The 22,130-nt window shown below is 52.6% G+C and overlaps 6 protein-coding genes across 6 annotated transcripts; 4 read left to right on the top strand and 2 right to left on the bottom strand.

The window, feature by feature from the left end:
- Nucleotides 1-4,349: 4,349 nt before the first annotated feature.
- Nucleotides 4,350-4,895, top strand: UCRPA7_7303 (putative transcription factor protein; the record flags this gene model as incomplete). The annotated part of the gene is made up of 1 exon (XM_007919835.1): nt 4,350-4,895. The coding sequence occupies one exon, from the start codon at nt 4,350-4,352 to the stop codon at nt 4,893-4,895; it is 546 nt and encodes a 181-aa protein (XP_007918026.1).
- Nucleotides 4,896-5,282: 387 nt separating this feature from the next.
- UCRPA7_7302 (putative exocyst complex component sec3 protein) lies at nt 5,283-9,569 on the bottom strand (the record flags this gene model as incomplete). Its single annotated transcript, XM_007919834.1, has 5 exons — nt 5,283-6,216; nt 6,272-7,389; nt 7,441-8,213; nt 8,712-9,362; nt 9,461-9,569. 5 exons carry the CDS (start codon nt 9,567-9,569, stop codon nt 5,283-5,285), a joined length of 3,585 nt encoding a protein of 1,194 aa, XP_007918025.1.
- Nucleotides 9,570-10,495: 926 nt separating this feature from the next.
- On the bottom strand, nt 10,496-11,872 carry UCRPA7_7301 (putative nad-dependent methanol dehydrogenase protein; the record flags this gene model as incomplete). Its single annotated transcript, XM_007919833.1, has 3 exons — nt 10,496-10,902; nt 10,973-11,610; nt 11,664-11,872. The coding sequence occupies 3 exons, from the start codon at nt 11,870-11,872 to the stop codon at nt 10,496-10,498; spliced, it is 1,254 nt and encodes a 417-aa protein (XP_007918024.1).
- Nucleotides 11,873-16,023: 4,151 nt separating this feature from the next.
- UCRPA7_7300 (putative peptidase family t4 protein) lies at nt 16,024-17,238 on the top strand (the record flags this gene model as incomplete). The annotated part of the gene is made up of 1 exon (XM_007919832.1): nt 16,024-17,238. The coding sequence occupies one exon, from the start codon at nt 16,024-16,026 to the stop codon at nt 17,236-17,238; it is 1,215 nt and encodes a 404-aa protein (XP_007918023.1).
- A 705-nt stretch (nt 17,239-17,943) lies between these two features.
- Nucleotides 17,944-19,716, top strand: UCRPA7_7299 (putative peptidase m61 domain-containing protein; the record flags this gene model as incomplete). The annotated part of the gene is made up of 1 exon (XM_007919831.1): nt 17,944-19,716. One exon carries the CDS (start codon nt 17,944-17,946, stop codon nt 19,714-19,716), a length of 1,773 nt encoding a protein of 590 aa, XP_007918022.1.
- An 840-nt stretch (nt 19,717-20,556) lies between these two features.
- UCRPA7_7298 (putative glycosyltransferase family 69 protein) lies at nt 20,557-21,684 on the top strand (the record flags this gene model as incomplete). The annotated part of the gene is made up of 1 exon (XM_007919830.1): nt 20,557-21,684. One exon carries the CDS (start codon nt 20,557-20,559, stop codon nt 21,682-21,684), a length of 1,128 nt encoding a protein of 375 aa, XP_007918021.1.
- Nucleotides 21,685-22,130: the final 446 nt, after the last annotated feature.

Raw genomic sequence — 22,130 nt, 5'->3', positions numbered from 1 at the left:
AGATCCATTTCGGCGGATGGCAGCCACAGGGACCAACTTGGGTACTCAGCTCTCATTTTCGCACTCAATATCGATAGGCCTAAACAACCTCCATAAATAGTGAGGACACCAGTGCTCAGTAGGAGCAGGACAAACCAGTGCTGGTTGCCAACTCCTACGCAGTTGTTGATGAAGATACAATGATGGTCTGCCCTGCCGATACATCGTTTACATACACTGCAATGCTTGGAGCGTGCGGGTTTTAGGAGTCTGCATGTCCGACACGAAGCACCGGGATGAAATAGAGAGAAGTCGTACGGGTACTGTGCCATATGATAGGAGTGGTTCTCTGGGGTGATGATGCCCGGGTCGCTGTAAGCAGCGAGGTAAAGGAAGGCGTAGGGCAGCACGATGGCGACTGATCCCAGCACCTTATTGATCATGCCCATTCGGGGCCAGGCGTATGGAAGATACATAAACTCACCCACGGAAAGTAGGAGGAGGAAGAAGATCATCACCGTGGGGTGTTTGTCATACATCATGTACGTTCCGAAGCGGCCGCACGATGCCGTGAGTCGACCTGCAGTGAGTTTCTGATCCAGGGCCAGGACACCGTTGGGTATGTAGACCCATATTAGACGGTGCAAGAATGCGATCGGTGTATGTCTGTGAAAAGTGTCAGCCTCATCCATTTGCACCAGCCGTACAAGAGACAGAGCCGGGTTGATGCATACCTTAGCGCAGGCAACCGGCCGAAGAAGGCGACAAAGGTCATAAAGGAAATGAAGAGCACAACAAGTGCGATTGTTGTAAGAGATGCCATTGTCTTGGATGTTGGGTTGCGAGACCCATCATCTAAGCGTTTCGACAAGCTTCAGTATTGTCCTGAAAGTCTGAGCCAACTGGTGCTGACCGAGAGAAGATGTGAAGAATAGCTGAGTCCCAGTATGTGCAGAAGCGCCGGGGTTCAGAATTTAGAGAAGCCAAACTACTGGCAGTCTGCAAAGCTGGGAGCGCTGCTTCTGAGGGTGATAATCTAGTGGATTCCCGTATATTTGCTGCGAGCGGCGTCCCGATACTGTTTTGTCGCCTGCCTGGGATGCTGTACGAGGAGCAAAACAGCCAGGCTTACGCGTCTCTCAAGCGGTCAGATGAAAGGAAAGATGTCTGACTAATCTGGCTTGCTGCAAGACATTGAGACCAGCTTGCTCAAAGGGATTGTCAAGCTGAAGTGTCTTGAGGGCCGTCGCAAGTCAAATCGGGGCCTCAGGTGAGGCGGATGGATGCTGAAGCGACAGCTGAGATATGCACCTGCCTCGCCTTACCCAACGTTAACGTTACCGTTACCGCGTGTCTCATTCACCTTAACGAAGGCAAGTACATGTGTATGCAATTACCCGATAGCAGGTTATCGGCTGTCAGCCGGTAAGCGGCGCCACGAGACCCCGATATGCAGCTAAGCCACATCTGTGCCCGCCGCGTGAGTTCGCGATGACTGCCCCAAAGTCACGCGTCCTTCATCACGCAGGAAGCTTTCGGGGCGTGACATTTGTCGTCTCTGTCAGCATAAATATTCCCACGGATGGAATCGGTACTTAAGCACGGGAGACTTAGGATTTTCGTCGATGCTGGGGCGCCGAATGTTTGCGTCTGTCTTGCAAGGAGAATGTTCATTGTTGTACGACCCGCGTTTTAACCTACTACCTAAACCAACAGCCGCGGCGGCGACATTTGTCTAGACATTTCAGCTAGGTACACTGTGCAATTCCTATCGATTCTGGAATCGTTCCGAAAGCCACCCCAAGGCATACTCGTCTTCGTGTCTTGAGCAAGTTGCTTGACGCCAATACTGAGGAAGCACATCGAGGAAAAGGCAAACAGCTCGCAGGACTTGCTGCATCTCATCCCAGCTAAAGCGTTTTGGACCAGCCTTGCATCCCGCGATTTTGGTACCTGTCACGGTTGTGGGGCTTCCACTGCGAACGGCTGGACAGCTAGGACCGAATTCGTGCCAGTCCAATCCGAGGGTTAGGGTTGTGACACTTTGACCGAATGGCTGCACCTATCGTCTATGATGGAGTCGCAGGTCAAGGTGGGAGAAGCGGCTCGTTGTTCCAAGGCCTCAAATTCTGGGTCGCTTTTCGAGTGCCTATGCGAAATGCAGTGGTACGGAAGATTGAGGTAAGTTCCCTGCCGAATATGGGACTTTCCTGAATACTGAAGATGACTAGACAAACGGAGGCCAGATAGTTCCCCTCGAAAAGCGAGCCGACATCCTCATCGCGGATCACGCAAGGAAGGATGCTCCACCGGGGGCGTACTCGTGGAAACTGATCGATGATGCCGTTAAGAACGGCAACATGGGAGATAAGGAGGACTATCTCATCAACCGGGTCGTAGTTTCTTCTCGACCGGCAGGCTCTTCGGAACCAGGGAAAGCAACGCGTACTCCTTTTACTGCAGCCGATGATGAAATCTTGTGGAGGTGGACTTCGAAGCATGAGAGGCAAGGGAACTCCTTGAAAGGCAACGCTATCTGGCCGGACCTGGCAAGAATGGTACTGGAATTCAAGCTCCTCTTTTTAGTACAAACTGCCGACTAACATAGAGAAGTATCCGCACCACACTTGGCAGTCTTGGAGAGATCGATGGATGAAAAAGCTATCCGTGATGGAACGTCCGCAGCACTTACTATCTCCCGAGGAGGACCTCCCGGGCCCAGCGCCGCCCGAGCAAACGGTTTCCATACCGGCTTCCACACCGACGCCGGCGACAGCAGCGCAAGCGTCTCCCGCGAAGAGCTCTGGTGGAGGCGGTGGAAGGGGTTTGAAATTTACAGAAGAGGATGACAAGATTATCTTAGCTGCCATAGCAGAGGCCGCCCAGCATGGACGACCTCTCCGCGGCAACGTCATCTATAAGGAGTTGGCTGACATAGTATGTTGATTAATGATTTTCCTGTCTATGAGGAAAGCACTGACACTGACTAGTACCCGCATCACTCGTATCACTCTTGGAGGGACCGGGCCCTTCGGCTTCTGGCCAAAAGGGATGCTCAGACTATTGAAGAAGATCAGCCTGACGGTTCGACGCCAGGTCCATCTTATTCAACTCCCACAAGGAGTCGAGTTTCGGATAATGTAAAGGAAACCCCACCATTACGGAAGCCTGCCCCTGACTCAAATGCTGCTCCTACGAACACCAAGGTCAAGGAGTTCCCAGTGAAAGACGACAGCTTATCCGACGATAATACTTTGGCAGCTATCGTTCAGCGGGCCTTCGAGGATAAGATGATCTCTCTGCAAGCCAATATCAGGGGGTTTTTGGTACGAAATGTCCTATTCACGGAACCCATCGAATCAAGCGCCAGTGACAAATCAGAAGACTCAGTGAACTTCCCCCGAGTCCCGGTCATGAGCAAGGAGCAGTTCCGTCGAGACATACAAGAATATCTCGATGTGACCAAAAGGACAATGAATTTTTGGCCTGATATAGGGGGGCGAGCCATTCCCCTCTGGGACTTGTTTCGGACTGTAACTGAGCAAGAAACCGATCCTCAGAACCGAGATTGGGAGAAAGTAGCTGAAAACCTTGGTATTGATTGGATTGCACATGCAAACGCGCCAGTTGAGCTGAAGCAATTTTTTGAAGAAAACCTGGGAGATTTTGAGCGGCTGTTGTTGCAATTTGAGGACGAGGATGATGAAGATGACGTTGAGGACTTCGAGGGAGAATCCAATGGTTCAGGACGAAACGCCCTCCCACATCAAGACGATAAGCAAACCTCTCGCTGGACGGCCCCTTCGGAAACACATCTCCCATCATTGCCGCCACACATTGCTGGCCAGAAGCGATCGGCACCATCGTCTTTGATACTGTCTGATCCTGCTTATCCATCTGAGACGTCTAGGAAACGACGGCGAATGGACCCAAGCAGCGAGATTCCTTCGACGCCGGATGATAAGATCGAAGCATCTGGCATGCGCAGACTTGCTGAAAGCGGATCCTCCAAGCTAAAGGGGAAAGCTACAGATTCCCCCAGCTCCAAGCATCTGCCATCATTGCCAGAAAGGCGGAAAAGGTTCTTTGAGCCGGAGACGCAAGATTTCGGGTATGATCCCGAGACTCAGGCGTATCCCACAATTGAGAATGAAGACGAGCCCGATATAACACCATCGCAACAACTCCAAAGTGAATCTCCTACCATTGCAGCTATTCCATTATCTCTGCCTAATCCGCAACCTGTACCCTTTAAAAGGAGAACTCAGGCGCGCAGAGAGATCGATTCCTCGGTAGATCGAACAATTCAGGAGGAACTGGGCAGTTCGCCAGCACCCGAATCGATCGCTACTAAACCATCTCCTTCCGCCATGAGAGCCACACGGCGCTCTCTGCCGAACACCTTCAAGCCAGTAACAGAACCAGCATCGCGGCGACAGAATGGTCCCGCACTCAGCGAAGGACCAAGGAACGGGACACAAATCGGCCAGATACCCAACAGCCACAGTCCCGTGCAGCCCGTCGAATCAGCTGCGGCGTCAGGTTCATTTCAGGGGACAGTCGAGCACTTTATGTCGCTCGGCTACCCCGAGAAGCTCGTCCTCACTGCGCTCAAGTCAACGAGCTTGAAGCAGGGCTATCCTACGACTGTTGTCCTAGAGAAGCTGCAGAAAGGCGAGGGCATTCCAGAGTATCACGAGGGCGTGTGGACGGCCAAGGACGATGAGAGCCTTCGGTACATCATCAGTTACGAGAAATTGATGGAGGAGGGCAGCGCTCAGCATGGCGGGGTTGTTGACGACGAGAGGAAGATGCGCAGAAAGGTAGAGCGCGAGAACAAGAGACTGACGGTGAAGCATGGACAAGAGGGGATAGAGCTCCGAAGTAAGTACTTCAAGATGTGGGATGGGGAGTAACGTGAGCTAGTTTGATATCCTTTTGGCTAGAGCAGCTCGTCTGCTGGTTTGGCGTTGCTTCACTGTACTGCAGGATCATGATACCCTTAATTGCTGATGCCTGAGCTGGTCAGGTCTCAAAGTGAGCACAATACCAATATGATTATCTTACACATCTTTCGAGCTTCATTTCTGTAGTAACACATCTGCGAATTGTATAAAGTGCTATACACGCTACATACACAGCCATCATCATAGCCCTGCGCGTCTTCATTCCATATGCAAAGCCCTGTAACGCCGCTTGAGCAAGCAAAACCCGACCGATTACTCGTACTGCAGTAATGTACTACAGAGTGAGTAATAGCAAGGATTGAGAGCGGGCTAGCTACCCTCTCCAGCCAGCCGCGTCTATCTCCCAATGTTCGAGAACGCGCTCTTCACATCTGACCGTGGCCACTCAAAGAGCACATCGCCGCCATAAACGTTAGTCGTGACGTTGGAGATACGTAGCTCCACGTCGCTGTAGAACTTCTCGCACTCCCTAAGCACGCGATTGACAAGGCCTCTGCTCAGGTTCGGGTCGTCTGCGTCGCCAAAGTGCTTCTCGACACGCTTGCGCAGCGCCTCGATGCCCTTGCGCACCTCTCGCGAGTCGTAGGCGCCGAGGACCTTGTTGAAGGTCGACTTGGAGTTGCTGGGCTGGGCTGCGACAGCACCGGGAGTCTTGCCTGACGCTAGCTGGGCCTCGATGTTCTCAAGGTGCTCTAGTAATCGTCCGAGCGGTCTGCGCATGACGGCGTTGAGGTAAAGACCCATGTGCTCGTTGAACTGTGAGGTTGCCGTCTCTCTCCAGTCATCGAGAACCTCGATCTCGCCCACGTTGCCCACTTCTTCTAGGTAGTGGTTCATGTTTTCGATCAGAAGGATGTGGAAGTTGAGAGCTTCCTTGTCCTCCGGGTCAGCGGAGCCCGCGGCAGCAACCGTGACAGCCGGGTTCTCGCGCGCGATGACCATCAATGAATCAAACATGGACTTCAAGATGCGGTCGTACTCGCGGTCGACGGTGCGTCGCACGTTTGAGTTCATCTCCATGCCACCCAGCATGTTTTCAACAGCGGTCAAAAAGAGTGGGAAGACACGCATGAAGGAGATGACACCCTTGCGCTTCTTGATCTTGACCTTCGTCTCTTCGATGGCGCGGATCTGCTCATCGACGAATTTCTTGAACATGATCTCCAAATTTCCATGTAGCTTCTGAAGAACATTGTTCAGATAGTCTTGGTTCGACTGGGCGATGCTTGAAAGCTTCCGTTCTAGCGTAGCAAGGACGCCAATGCCTTGTCTGTAATCAATAGTTAGCGAGTGATATCTGAACTGGATAATGAGGTAGTACGCACAAAGGATCGTCCTTCACAACCCAGGTCATGAAAGTTAACCAATCCGCCTCGACGAACGCGAAGATGAACTCCATGGATCGTGTGACTCTTCGAGCTAGATCCCGGTCGGGCTCCATAAGCCTATGTCTCTTCAGGTCGCCACCGCGTCGATTGCGTGGTCTGACAGCTGCGACAGACTCAGGGAAGTCGGTCTGATCAAGAGTGGTTGCGTGAAAGAAGTCCACGATGAAGTTTTGTTCCATCTCTACCAGAGGAATAAGATCATCTAGAACACCTGCAAACACTTCATACGGCATGCTTCTGCTGTCTGAAGTCTTGTCGACATTCATCCGACTTTCGCTCAGAGGCGAGCGAATGGCCTTTGCCAATGTCTGGCTTCGCTTAACGGTAAGCTTCCTTGCAGTAGTGGCGATGCCTTCTTCCTTCTTCTCTTGCTCAGTAGTGAAGAGAAGCTCCTTCTCCTCGCCAGTTGCCTTCCTAGCATTCCGCTTCCATGACTCCAGAACCTCCCTGAATTCGCTCTTGTATAATGGGTTGCTCTTTTCTTGGTAGATCTGCAAGATCCTGTTCCAGTTCTCTAAATCGGTGTCTCTTGCGTAGAGCATCAGCGGGCCGTACTTCCACAGCAAGTCTCGGCCGGCATCATGATGACGGGAGTCAACCTTCTTCGCGAGGGCGCTGTCCAGAGCTCGCTTGGTTTCCCGGTAGGCATCGTCGAACTGCCTGGCCATAAAATCTACCAAGCGACGTATAAACGTAGAGCTTTCAGACATGTACATCTCCTTTTTCTCCTGGACAATGCGCATCTTTCCAAAGTCACTATTGAAGTCGATAGCCGGGTCGCTAGTGGCATCGGCACTCTTCCTTGTCTCGCCAACGCCCATACTTGGGTCGATCTTCATCATGGCTGTATATAGGGTTACAAGCGCGGCCTCGATTTCTTCGATGCCGGCAACACTGTCCATTGGTGCCGTTCGCAATGCTTGTAGGTCATCAATCGTAATGGCGCACGTATCTAGTAGCGACTCGAGTTCCTTCTTGAGCAGCTTTTGATTTGCAGCCTGTACTTGGAGGCCTTGACCTTGTGCCTCGATATAGGCAATATCATCGGCAAGAGTCTGAGTTTGAGTTAGCAGATGACTCGGGCATAGGGAAAAAAAGGCACTTACAGATAACTCCACGCTATATAAAGTAAGAAGATTGTCTAGCTCTTCGCACTCGGCGATGGTGGTATCGATGCCAGACTTAATAGCATCGACTCTCTCATCTTCTTCTCGGAAGCGAGCCAACCAGCCTCCAGCTTGAGCCTTGTTGACTTCCCGATCGATGTCGATCTTCAAATCATCATAACTGAGAAGTCGCATCTTGTCTCCTGGTACGAAACCGAAGTAGTCGAGGTATTTCGTGAACTCGACACTACGATTGTCCATAATAGTCGGATCGATGCCGAGAGTGGCGAGATACTTCACGTCATTGCCTACCACGACAGATCGACGTGCCTCCTCTTTAACCTCAGGCTCAGCAGGCTTTTCAACGGGCTTCTCGACAGTTTTCTGCACCGCTTTGGCCGCCGCTTGCAGACTTGTTGGTCGACTCGAATTGGGAACAGTGACCTTCACTTCTGGTATCCCTGAAGTTCGTTCCACGGCTTTATCTGGTGGCTCGGTCGTCGGTGCTTCAACTGAGATAGGCCGCGGTGGCGCAGGAACAACAGCCGTAATACCATCCGGTCCATCGACCGACTTGTTCTGTGCTAACCTCAGCTTCTCGGCGGCTCCGCCAGGTCGCGGCTTGAACGCACTGGCGGCAGCTGCTGCCTTCCAGAAAGCGCCAGCAATATCTCCTTTAGACTTCTTAGCCTTGATCATAGGTCCCAGACCCGGGCGCATGTCTTCGGGCTCAGGCGGCGGCTCGCTTGGGGTTTGTGGAGCGGACGGCGAAGCTGTGCTAGCGGTAGTTAATCCGTTCGAAGGTACTTTACCCACTGGCCCACCATCAGCAGCCTCATCCACTGCCTTTGTTGAGACATCCTCGATAGAAGCTGCTTCGGATCTTTGAGACCGCAGGGAGGGTTTTCGGGGAGACATGCGTTCGGTGCTTCGGGGCGGTGGTGCTACAGGTTCGCGACGCATGCCCGGACTGATCAAGGGAGCTGGCACCAAGTTATCATCGGGAAACCCTTGCGGTCGCGCTGGGTCCATTGGAGGGCGCTTCCTCTCTGGAGGTCGCTCCTCTGGCACCGGGAGAGGCTCAGTAACCGTTGACGCGGAAGAAGCACCATTTGGCTGGCCTCGCGATCTTGGGCGTAAGCTGCTTGCATCTTCACTTCTGTATGAGTTCGCGACCGAATCTTGGCTCTTGTTGCTACCTGCCAACCGCCGTAGAGCAGCAGGGTTTTCCCTTGTTCGGCTCGAATCGATGCTAGCGGCAGGGGACGAACTGCCAGTGGGAGGCAGGGGACTTCGCGAAGGTGGTCGGAACTCTGTTTGCGCGGTGGGTGTTGCGCTGTATGAAGACGCGCCACTCAGGACACTGGCACCGCTTTCGCTAGGGAACGAGCCAGGTACAGGTGGGCGACCTGGGGAGAGCGATTGCTGCTGTGGTAGGGGGGAGGGCTGTGGAGGTAGGACTCCTCGTCTTGATGCGCCGCCTAGGACTTGATCTAATTCGCGTTGGTCGAAATTGGATAGGGAGGGGACGCGTCCGCCGGTGTATTTTCCGTAGATCTTGACCAGACTGGCGATGAAGAACTTCTTCTCCTTGTCGGTCTGGGCCTGCCAGTAGTACGGCTTCCCGAGAGTAACGATGAAGCCAACATCTCCGGCCCATTGCCGAAAGTCCGGGGGCACATTCTGGCCGGTGAAGGACTCGATGGCGGTCAAGTCATCGAGATTCCAAGTCTTTCCTATTGAGAACGTGCCGTTAGGGTTCTCTTTGGACTTGTGCATGCGCACCCGGCCGGACTTTCGGACGGCGACAATGATAACTCGGGGCTTCTCCGCTTGTGGTGTTCTCGCCTGGGGAGGAGGGGGGCTGGTCGGATAGCTCGAGAACTCGGTGATTTTGAGGTGGGTGATGTATGTCTCCAAGACTGCGAGGAGTGAAGGAGTATCAGTGAAGAGCTCTGCGAGCTTGTCGCAAGGCATACCGAGTGCTGGGGAAGTCGTGCGGAAGGGTCGGGACACTTACTTGAGCCATCTTCGTCTTTCTTGTTGAAGCAGCTGTCGATGATGCGCCGCTTCTCGTCCTCGAACCTCTCGGCCCGGGTCATCACATCTCGACCACCTGACATGGCCATGGTGACTTGCTCATGAAGGCGGCGCAGCTAGCATCTTGATGTCGCAAGCGGAGGAGTGGGTGGAAGTAGGCGCCGGTGCCGGTCGACGAGTCGAGGTTGGGGATGGCACGGAAGTGGTAGCTCTCGGTAGGTGGTCCTCTGGTCTCTGGTCTCTGCCCCTTGAACCTCGATGGGCTGCAGCTCGAGTCCCACGCACACCGAGAGTCGCTACTCCGGAGCAACAGGCCGTGCTCGATATACTCAAGAGACAGGAGAGAAGGAATTGAGGGGATCGTGAGATGCCGTCCAATGCATGCACTGCGTTTGTGGGCTGCAGATGCAGATAAGGTAATTAGATGGTGGGCGAGCTGTGACGGCGACGGCGACGGGGACGGGCTGGGGTTCGTGTCTCTGAAGAATCGAGGATGGAGGATGTGGCTTGTTCCCGTTCCGCGTGTGCCCCGTTTGTTACTGTACTGTACTGTACTGTACTGGACATACGGAAGAAACGCCTCTCTGTGGCATTGCTGGTCAGTGCGCCTAACGCCCGGAAGGTACCTGAGAAGCAGTCACAAGCCTCCTAACTGTGTAGCGGAGTTCAGTCAGGTAGGTATGCATAAAACGGAATGTGGCACACTTCCAAATGTTTAGCATGGCAGATCCGCCGGCCGGCCGTTCCAAGGTTTCCCCTCCCGCTCCGGTAGGGACCAGGTTGCGCTTCGTTTCATCTCTTCTTCATTGTTATGCATCAAAGCTCGCCTGCTTTTTTGAACAGACAATGACAGCACCTTGTAACATTACCTATAAAGTCAAATGGCCCGGACCTACAGATTCATAGCAAGTCTTCAAAAACATCTTTTGAGTTGATGCGATCTTCAAAATAAACCACTGCAACAAATCACGAACATTGTTTACACTTGTCTATTTTTGATACCAGTGATTTGATTTTAATGTTCCATGGCCTTTTCAAACAGTCCCCTGAGCTGATCTTTCTCCTGCTGAAGCTCTTTGGCCAACCCCGGCGCAAGCATCAGCACCCGAGCTTGAGGAATTGTCCCCTCGACCAAATCATCAATGTGCTCCGACCCAAAGCCGAGTGCCTTCAGGCCAGCGGGTTGGTCGCCCAAATCGGACAGAAACCTCCTGAGAGCATCAGCCAGAATCTCACCAGCGCTCTCCCGCTTAGCGTTGCTGATGTCCACGCCGAATGCCTCGGCTGCTTGAAGGTGACGTTCTGGGTTTGAGGCGCCTGTGAAGCTGAAGACTGCTGGTGATGTGACGGCTACAGAGACGCCGTGGGGGATGATTGGGCTGGGCACCTGGTAACCCTCGTGTCGATATCCCGGGTTTTGTCCTGAAATCGGATAAGACATACCTGCCGCAAGATTAGAGATGCATTGACCAACATCAACCAGAATACATACCATGGCACAAGTGGACGCCAGCGTTACCAAAGCCTACACCAGCCAGCGTTGCGGCGAGCAACATCTGGCTCTGTGCCTCCATGTCATCGGGATCTCTGACCGCTCGCGGCAGATACTTCACTGTATCGCGTAGTGCCTTGAGCGAGAAGATGTCACTGATCGGATTGGCGCCCTGGTAAGCGGGCCTCAGAATGGGGTTCTTAGGTCTCGGTATCCTCTCGGTGTAGGGGATGGCCGTCCAAGACTCGAGGGAATGACATAGCACATCTAGTCCTGAGGCAGCCTTGACGGCTGAAGGCATTGTTCGCGTGTTGAGAGGATCGCATATACCTAGAGTCGGCTTCAGGTTTCGGTGGGCAATACCCGTTTTTGCGCGCTTAGACACGAGGTCGAAGATCGCCGTTCCCGTAGTTTCGCTCCCGGTGCCTGCTGTTGTAGGCACGGCAATGAGAGGCTTCAATGCCTTGTCGATTGGCCGGCCATTACCCAACGGCGCGTTGACGAAGTCAAGAAAGTCGGCATCGGGGTAGCACGTGTAGAGATTCATCAGTTTCGCAGTGTCAATGACAGAGCCTCCACCAACAGCCAGGAAGGCGTCAGGGTTATACGGCTTGGCCCACTCGATGGCTTCCTTGACTCTTCAAAATGTGAGCCCAAATATTTCAGCAGTAAACACAACGATATGACCTACGAGGTGTCTTTTGGTTCGATCTTCGTCTTGTTAAAGACCTTGAAATTCACGCCCTCCCGAGTCAGAGCCTCACGCACTTGCTGCATGGCTGACAGCTTGTCGACGGTCTCGTCGGTAACGACACAGACGCGCTGAGCGTTCATGTTCTTCAGATCCATGCCGACCTCCTGGGTCGCTCCGTTGCCGAACCGGATGGACGACGCGGCCATCTCAAAGGCACACTCCTTGAGCTGGGACTCGTCCTGTGGCGTGGCGTAGTTCCTCCGCGTGGACTGCTGTACGCGGGGCCCGTGATGATGGTGTCCTGGATTGGAGTGACACGGACAGGATGGCGGATGGGTAAACTGAACCGCCCGCAGCAAGTTCACTGCTCGCGTGGCCGCCTGTCAATTAATGCTTAGTATCGATGGAAACAATGGGTTTGCCTCTTCGTTCACTCACACCGGGCACGACTCTCACTGCTACACCCATCTCGACTGGAGCTATTCACACAAGAAGAATGAGTGACCGTTGATCAATGAGATTGTTTAGTTTAGGAAACGTTCCAAGAAATGGCCGCCGGTGTCGCAGAGGCCATCGTAGGTAGCTGTCGGATTTCCCCGCATGGTTTGCCCATCTTATCGATGGTGGAGCTTACACTAGGTATGGCTTCATAGCATAGCTAGCTTAAGGTAGACTTAACCTCGGTCGTCACTTTTAGACTGCGCCGCCTCTACGGAGCTACAGGACTCTCTTACCGTAGTCAGCAAACAAAGGCCGCTCCAGATGGCCTCGATAGTGCAAATGCGTATTAATCGTGCTGGACATGGGTTGGCTGGCTGGCTGGCTATGATGCAATGGATGCCATGGGCAATGGCCAAACTGTGGGGGAGGCTGGAAGACCCCGCATGACCTACCTCTATTTCCCCGCGTCAGCGTGTAGAATATCCGTTGAGAGCCGCTGCTGTGGATGCTGTCACGTCGATGACTTACCTAAGGAAAGCACGGCAAGGCACTCCCTAGGCAGTATCTGGAGGTGATAGCCATTGAATACGAAAGAAGATAATGTTGACGTCCACCACCTGGGAGTGTCGCTGACGTTGCTGGATGGCCAATCAGATTCAACTTTAACGTTCACTTATCAACACATTTAGAATCTATGCAGTACGGTTCTCCTGAGAACGGTTATCTCGAGTTCGTGTGACACTATCGCTATCAGTCACAATGGTTTCTATTCGATCGCAACCGTCAGCCCCTCGCTGTCATTCGCGGTTTTGGAGTCCCACAGTACGATTGCACATGGACGTTCATGCCCAACCGGCAGACCAAAGTGCACTTCTATGCTGCATGCAAGAGCATCAATTGGGAATATACGAGAATCGTGCCACTTCGTGCCACAGTCAGATTTAAGCAGGCTACACCACCAGACCTCCAAACGTCCAGTTTTTTCGGTTTTTTATCTCGCGTACGATGACAAGTTCTTCAATTTCCACAAGATTGCAGTGCTTCTGAGATGGACTACAGTCAATTGAGTCTCGCTATCGACGAATTCCGGCTCCTTCGAGTTGAGCCTTCTAGCGATTGGAACGCTGATATCGCATGCCATTTAGAGCAAACCGCTTTGGGATCGGCCCAAGACTATGTCGCTCTCTCTTATTGTTGGGGGGAGCCGACTGTCAAGAGGCGGATCATCGTGAATAATAAGCCCACTCGAGTTACAGTGAATCTTTCAAGAGCACTACGCGCCTTGCGCATGAGAGGATATCTGTATGTGTGGGCCGATGCGCTCTGTATCGATCAAAACAACCCAGAAGAGCGTAGCCAGCAGGTACTCAGAATGGGAGCGATCTACCGTTCAGCTTCAAAAGTGGTGACTTATCTTGCCTGTCCACATCCAGCAGATGCAAAGCTGCTATCAACCGTCTTCCAGCGCATACTAAAGGAAGAGCAAGCTTCAAAGCAAGCGCAAAAAGATTACGAGAATCTTCTAGAGGAGTTGGCCACTCGCAAGAAAAGCATCTGGTCCCGCTTTACCAGAGGTGCCAATGAGGAGCCTTCCAAACCGCAACCTTTTCGCGTTAAACTCAACACCCGTGAGCGCGATACTCTTGAAAATGTACTAAAGAATCCGTATTGGCGCCGTGCCTGGATCATGCAAGAGATCTCAGCAAATGTGAACCTAGAAATACTATGGGGCGGAAGGACTTTCAAGTTAAACAGCTTGGTCAAGGTTGCTCGTTTGGCAGCCCAGTCCAATACCATCGCAACCCCCAGCCAGCTCCGCTATCTTCAGAGCATCGAGAGTATCCGCAATGCTCAGTTAAGGATGGCACCACATTCGATTTTGGAAGTCTTAGCTATGGTACGCGACTCAGAAGCAACGGAGCCACGCGACAAAATATATGCCATTCTCGGTGTAACGTCAAATGGCAACATCTTGGTTCCATATCCCAGCTACACACTGCCTGATTCTGCAATCAATAAGGACATGACCATTCGATGGATTCGCACGACAAAGTGCCTTGATTTTCTGGTCCTAAAACATGATCGTGTCGGGCCTTGGTATCTCAATTGGTTTGATCGCAACTCATTTTCCAATCAGCGGATACAGTCCTTCACCAGAAATTCGAAAGAGACTTCTCGTCGGAAGCTATTTGACTCTTGCGACGAACGTGTCGCAGAGTTTAAAAGCAAAGAAGACTCATTTGCAATAAAAGGATTTTTCGTGGATCATGTCACGCAGTGCTCTCCAACTCTGCACGAGGCCCAAAACAGAGGGTTCACTGAAGCTCAGTTGAACAACACCAGGAGCTCTGGAACACAAGCTCCGACAACACCTCAAAGCGAAGAGGCATCAAAAAAGCTAGAATGGTTGATGAAGGAAATATGTTTACAGAGACTTTTCGGGGAACAGAAACGTCCATCGACAGGAGACTCAATGACAAGTCTATTATACAATCTGGAAAAGAACTCGGAGCCAAATAAGAGCGTATTGCAGTGGATTCATAGCTGCTCTGAGGGACCGTTGATGATTGACGGTCATCAAATTGCATTTTGGTTCTCTCAAACCAAACGGCATTGGAGGAGGTCAAAGAGAAAGTTTCTGTTGGGGAGAGTCATGACAAATCTCCAGTCTCAGATGCGTCTCGGAACAACAGCCCAAGGGCGTCTCGGGTGGTTCAATAAAAACACTAGGCCCGGCGACAAGATCGCGATCCTATTAGGTTGTCGATTTCCGGCTGTCCTCCGGAAGTGTGAAGAAAGTGGCTACTGTGTGGTGGGTGAAGCCGTTTTACATGGGCTAATGTATGGGGAAGCAATGGAAAAAGGACGGCCGGAATTTATTGAACTGGTGAATGCTCCTGAATAACTTCGCTAGGCGGGGCTTACTATAAATCCATCACGATATAACTGGAGGTACCAGTGAATTCTGGCTGAGGAATAATCAATGCTTCTTGCCACTTGACAACGGTTCTGCTGGAGCTTAAGCGAAGATACATAGTTTTAGAAACATTCGACTGATTAATTCAATGTGAGAGTTTGGGCCTTGAATTGGCGACTTATAGTATGCGATAAAAAGAGAAGGAGGCTATGAATGGGGGCAAGGCTACTGTAACTTGCCGTCTCCCGGTCAATTGCTTGGTAAAGTTGCAAATCACAATGGTGCTGGTTGAGAATTTTGGGGTAACGTTGTTATGTAGTAGTCCGTATTCAAGCATTTGCAAGAATTCTGGCCATTTTGATAGCCAAATGTCGAGCCGAAGTCCTTTTGTAGTTCTTAGTAGCACGAGCTAGAACTTTTTTGGCTCGCCGATAAGCCGCTAGGAGATCTACACCGTCATGCCGCAATACTATCTCCACGTACCATCCATCCACTGCTATGAGACCATAACTGGCCTAGAGTAACACCCTCGTGGTGAAAAATGGCCCCTTGATGTGATCGATCAAGGAGTCGATACAGCCCGAGCAAGAAGGGTTCCCCGGCTGTTGTAGACCGACCGGGACCCATTCTTGATCGACTTGGATCGACCGATTAAAGCCGCCCCGAGCCAGCGAATCTCTGAAGGAACCGGCGGCAAAAGCTACCATTCGGGCCTGTGGCGGCGTGAGTCAGGTGGAGTGGCTAGATGAATTTGATCTCCACGCCTCAGACATGGAGCTGCCTATTCCGGGTAGAGAATAACATCGCGCGATTGCACGAGAGTAATCTTGCTTATAGAGAGAAAACATTTATAAGACCAAGCAATTCATCTTTTCAAAAACGTCTGCCCTGGATTCTAAGGCACCGCTGGACAGGCTTAGAATATCGAAGCCTCACTTCTCATGCCATTTGCACTGCACACCGTCCTTCCGATCACAGGGTTGACACAAGCAAGGTAAAATGGCAGCACCGGTCGTACCCACCAGCCAGCCCCGGCGTCGTCTCCGGGATGTCCTTCCGGACCTGCATCTCGGCTTTCACAAGCCCGGCCCCAAGAACGCCATCACGGACGTGGAGGGTGTCCTGACCCACACCCACACCATCCACGACAAGGATGGCACCGTCAACACCGGAGTGACCACCATCCTCCCCCGCAAGGACTGGTTCCACGATGCCTGCTATGCCGGCATATTCCGCTTCAACGGCTCGGGCGAGATGACCGGAAGTCATTGGATTGAAGAGACCGGTCTGCTCTCATCTCCCATCATCTTGACTAACTCCTTCTCCGTCGGGGAGGCGTACCGCGGGATCTACGACTATGCCATCAAGAACTACAAGGACGCCGAGGGCGGCGTCGACTGGTTCCTCTTGCCCGTCGTGGCCGAGACGTTCGACGGTTGGCTAAACGATCTCACGCAGTTCGCCGTCAAGCCGGAGCATATCGTCCACGGAATTACGAATGCCACGAGCGACTTGATTCCCGAGGGCAACACGGGCGGCGGCACAGGCATGATCTGCCACGGACACAAGGGCGGCACTGGCACAGCCAGCCGTGTAGTCGCCGGACTCGGCTCCGCCGGTGCGGATGGGCAGCATCCCTCGAAGCAATACACCATCGGCGCGCTGGTGCAGTCCAACTACGGCCGGTTGAAGAACCTGCGCATCAGTGGTGCTCCCATTGGACGCATCCTTTTTGAAGAGCTGGAGAAGGCCAACGCCGATGAGGCCGCAAAAGCTGCAGCCGCCGAGGCGGACAAGGCCAAGGATCAGAAGGACGGTAGTATCATTGTCATCCTTGCTACAGACGCTCCTCTGCACCCGACTCAGCTGCAGCGGATTGCAAAGAGGGCCACCGTAGGCCTGTCAAGAGTTGGCAGCTATGGCCATAACCCCTCGGGTGATCTGTTCCTGGCATTCTCAACGGCGAACAAGATCCCGGTGCAGACAGTTACGGCCGAGGCTAGACAGGTCGACCCGTTTGTGGCCCGGCCGCTGACAGTCGAGGTTACAGACGACCAGACGATCAACGCTCTGTTTGAGGCTGCCGCAGACGCAACAGAGGAGGCTATCTACAATGCGCTATGTATGGCAGAGACAATGGTTGGGCATAGAGGCCACAAGATTGAGGCATTGGATTTGGAAAAGCTGAAAACCATCATGGCAAAGTACGCTTGAATAAAAACTGTTTATTGCCGACCGAACACCATTTCCTTTTGATTAAAGTTACAAACATATCACAACGATAAAACAAACAATCTTGTTAAAACTCAGATGCAATCGGCATGGGTCTTTTACATGTGTGACAGCGATTGGGCAATTAACAATGTCTGGTGCCAAGCTATTTCGATTATAACTGTAAATCGTCGATATACAGGAGCAAGGTGTACGGCACCTGGCATGTGAGTAACTTTGCCCATTGTAGGCGAGGATTGCGAGCATACAACTGCTTGAGTTTGACTGATAGCTACTCCGCGTCGGCGATTCGTCAGCTTCGCTAGAGACCTTCTTATTTGGGCTGTGATACAAAGCCTTTGGCTCCACATAGATGGGATTACACTTTACCATGCGTAAAAGAATCGAAAAGAGATCTGATGTTTTCCAGAGACTTCATGCTGAAAGCGGTACGGTCTTACGGTCTTTCTGCAGGTTGTCATTCGCACTCAATCTGATAATTCAGCATCGGTGTGGCTTACTGATAAGTTCAGGCACCGAGATTCTGAACTTCATCAATTACATCATTGGATTGGGGATTTGCCCAACTATTGGACTCGGTGATTCGTCAGTGATGTCGTAAGTCGTCACAGTGAGCATCGAGGTATAACAGCACGCGGCCGGGATCCCAATTACATTTTATGATAGAACAAGGAACCATAAACCAAGATGGTCCGGGTGTCACTCCAAGAGCTACAGCGGGTAGGCGGCCTGCCGTCTATCCATCTGAAGCTCACGCCGGTCTGGTCTGACTCAAATGTCCATCAGAAGTCACAACACAATGGGCCGCCTACACCACCTGCTGGTATTGCTATCACCATGCGACTCAAGCCACCACGGAGCCGTGTTGGTGCTGGCATCCCAATACTTACACTTCCGCTGAAGATGGGTCCTACGCCGAGTGCTCGGTATGATGGGAACGCTCTCCGTGCCTACGATAGCAAAGGTGAACTGTCACTGTCCTACACAGATGAGGACCCTGAATTCGGCCCGCGGACATGGTTTGCCGACCGTGACCCCGTCGGCGATGAGATCTTCGTCGAGTTCTTTGCTCCGGCGCGGAAGACCGACAAGAATACGGCACTAGGACCCCGAGTCGACCTACGCAGAGACCCGGGCGGCGGTCTTGTGGGTCAGGGCATCGGCTTCATACCTAGTCCTCCGCCTCCAGGCGATACTGAGAAGGGTGGCCCTGGGGAGGGCACGAGCGGCAGTATCGACCCATGGGAGATCACTGTTGAATGGGACCTTGATAAGACGCCAGAGGGCACGAAAGGGGCCTGGTCTTATGGTGACTCCATCTCGACAACCGTGGTGGATAGTCCCGAGAGGGCTATTGGCCATGGCGTCTTCGCTTTAGGAGCACTGCAGAGATATCCGTCTTGGGATGTGGACTTGTCAGCTGCACCGGAGCGAGTTTACGCTGTGTACTGGCTGGATCCAGCACCGTGGGACATGATTTCGCTCTCCAAGCAGACCAATGAGATCTACCAGAGGATAGCAACTTATTTCAACTCTCTGGACCCATTCCGAGTCTTCTTCAGACAGATCGAGTACGGAGACGGCGGCACAGGGGCAACCTACAGCTTTGTGCTCGAGTACTCTGCGCCAACAGCGCCTCAGATGACACCCCACGAGATGGTCGATCTGTTAGCACACGAGACAGTGCACGAATATGCGCTGATGGAGCCGGAGACAGAAGAGGAGGCCTGGTACGTTGAGGGCGTCGCGAGCTACATTGGGGCCCTGGCCGGCCTGCCGAGGCAGGACATGATCAAGAGTCTCAACAACTACGCGCAGGCATACTACACGAGCCCGACTGTTGGCCTGGATTATCGATATGTACTTGATCACTACTGGGACAACCTGCATATAACGAGGGTCCCATACTTCCGAGGGCTTATGTATCTGGCTCAAGTGAATGGATGGATCATAGAGGCTACAGTTGGAGAGCACTCAGTGGATGACATCATTAAAGGGTTATATCAACTCCGGCTGGAAGGCAAGCCATGTGGAACGAAAGATTTCAACAAGATGCTCAGCAAGTATATCGGCGAGAAGAAAACAAAAGAAGCATTTGACGCGATGCTGAGGGGCGACCTAATCATTCCAGGCCAGGGCTGTTTTGCTGATTATGGGCTCAAGCTGGTCAGGCATGACTTGGAGAAGTTCGAACTGGGATTTGATCCCAACTCTATGCGCACGAGCAAGGTGAAAGGCCTGGTGAAGGGCTCGAATGCCGAGAAGGTGGGCGTGAGAGAAGACGATGAGATTGTGATAGGATACCAGGTGTGGAGTGTGGCCGACGCCCTGGAGAACAAGATGCAGCTCACTGTGAAGAGACCATGGGGAGAGCAGACGCTGGAGTGGTGGCCACGAGGCGAAAAGGTTGAGGCGTACATGTGGGTTGAGGCACATCAAGAGTCAATCAACGGGTTGTGATGTGGTTTCTAGTTAACTGCTCAAGGCTAATTGAGGAAATGGTGGATGCTCGTTGCCACAATACGTCACTGGGAATGGGGTAATTACGCTCAAGCTTGCGGGTAGCCAGGGGGCATCGTCACCGAGAGCAGCTGGGTCAGTTGTGAATTTCGATTGGCCCCTCCAATAGACAAACGACCATCCATCTACCTGTCGCAACAACACCTTTTGCAATTCTGCAATTGATTCAATGCGTGAAGTCGCACAAACAAGAAGGCTTCTCTGAGCGCATTATCGCCATGTCCTTCTGCTTTAGCTAAGGTCCTCTGCCCAATCGCTATTCAATTGCGGGATCCATGTCTGTTGTGCCGGCAGTTCGCTCGCTGACGCCGGAGCATAATGCTGCGACCCTCATCCTCCGAAGATGAGCACTTCGCTTTCCTCGCTAACTATGCGACAAGCTCTACGTCAGTGAATTCGAGAGATCAGGACGATCCGCGAGTCCTGTCGAAGCGCGTAGCGTACCGAAGGCGACCATTCAAGCTTCGAGCTTGGCTGCGATCAAGGCCTCGAATCATCGGTCGTGATTGTCGGCGACACCCGCTGCAGACGTTGCTTCGCGCGTTCAGATATCTATTGCTCGCCCTGCTCGCTCTGTTTATCCTGATACCAATCTATGCGCCATCCTATACAAAGTTGCCAGGACACTATGAAGAGCTCGAGGCAAGATGCGAGGCAGCTACGAAGACTGGTTGCGCGAATCCATTCCGAGAGAAAGTGTTTATCAGCGTGAGCCTCTATGATAGAGGTGGACACCTGGCGGGTGGGAAATGGGGAGAGATGGTCTTGGATCTGATCAACATGATTGGGCCAAGTAATGTGTTCCTGAGCATTTACGAGAACGACAGCGGCCCGGAAGGCATCGCGGCGCTGGAGGACTTCAAGAAGAAGGTGCCTTGCAAGCACGAAATCGTCAGCGACGCGCACGTATCGCTGCAAGGATTCCCCAGGGTGACTATGCCTGATGGCAGCCAACGGACCAAGAGGCTTGCCTACCTCTCGGAGATGCGCAACAGGGCTCTGAGACCTCTGGACAGGTTCACAACTAAAGCCGGCTCGGTGGAGTTTGACAAGATCATGTTTCTCAATGATGTTGCGTTTCGGCCAGTAGATGCTGCGCATCTGCTATTCAATACAGACATCGACAGGGACGGGCACACCAGGTATTTGGCAGCTTGCGCCCTGGACTACAAAAACCCCTTTCTCTTCTACGATCTGTATGCACAGCGCGACGCTCACGGGTACTCTAATGGACTGCCTTTCTTCCCGATCTTCAGCTTTTCAGGGAATGAGACTTCGCGACAGAACATGCTTGACCAGAAAGACGCTGTCCGTGTCAGCTCGTGCTGGAGCGGGATGGTGGCGATGCAGGCGCGGTACGTCCAGAATAGGAACTCCTCACTGCCATCGCCCGGCTGGCAAGATGTCAACTCGCATGTCATCGAGCCAGCACGGCCGACCAACGTCACAGCTCCGGTGCGATTTCGCCACGAGCCCGAGATCTTCTACGATGCTTGCGAGTGCTGCTTGTTCATGGCGGATGTGGCCGAGGCAGCACGCAAGGCCGATGCCAGGGAGAGAGCCATCTATGTCAACCCGTATATCAGGGTAGCGTACGACTTCAACACTCTCAGCTGGCTTCCGCTCGTGCGGCGCTGGGAACGCGTATTTGCCGTCCCTCATGCCATGTTGAGCAAGCTCGCTCGCCTGCCTACCCATAATCCATACCGCACCGTCAAAGAAGGCGAAGTATTCACGGAGGAGGTCTGGGATGGGAAACAGTGGAGGCTTGTCGACCGCGTTGGCCGGAACGGTCTTTTCTGCGGCGCCCGGGAAATGCAGCTCATACAGGAGGGCGAGCGGACAGACGATGTGAATTGGATTGATGCGAAGATTCCTGCCGGTCAGGCGCTGCATTTTCCGATCTGAATGGCCAGGACCCCTTTTTAGAAGAGAGAGACCACAAGCAGGAATGAATCTCATCGGCATTTCCTCACCATGAAATAATACCCAAGATTAATTTGATAAGCCCAAATACAATCTATGCTCAATTCAATAGGTAATACGCGTGATTTGTATGTTTGTATCTCGCGAAGTTTGCGCAAAACAAGTACAATGATGGTGAAGTGGAAGTCGCGAATAGCTTCAACAAAAAGAAGAAAAAAGACAAAAACGTGGGACCCATGCGGGGTTGACAACCGGGCCCGGGTGGGTGGCTTTAGGTTGTGCTGTGGGACTGCGGGACCCTCCAATGGGCCCCCACCAGATCTAGACCAGGACGATGTTGTCATGGCGTGAGACTTACACCAGAAACAACAACAGCTACGAAGGGCTCTACATTGAGGGCTTTCTTCAGCATGCGCCATTCGACAACT

This window comes from Phaeoacremonium minimum (genome assembly GCF_000392275.1).
Source record: "Phaeoacremonium minimum UCRPA7 unplaced genomic scaffold PA7_03_scaffold_509, whole genome shotgun sequence".
NCBI lineage: Eukaryota > Fungi > Ascomycota > Sordariomycetes > Togniniales > Togniniaceae > Phaeoacremonium > Phaeoacremonium minimum.
The sequence above is the reverse complement of the archived record's forward strand: the minus strand, read 5'-3'. Positions and strand labels throughout refer to the sequence as shown.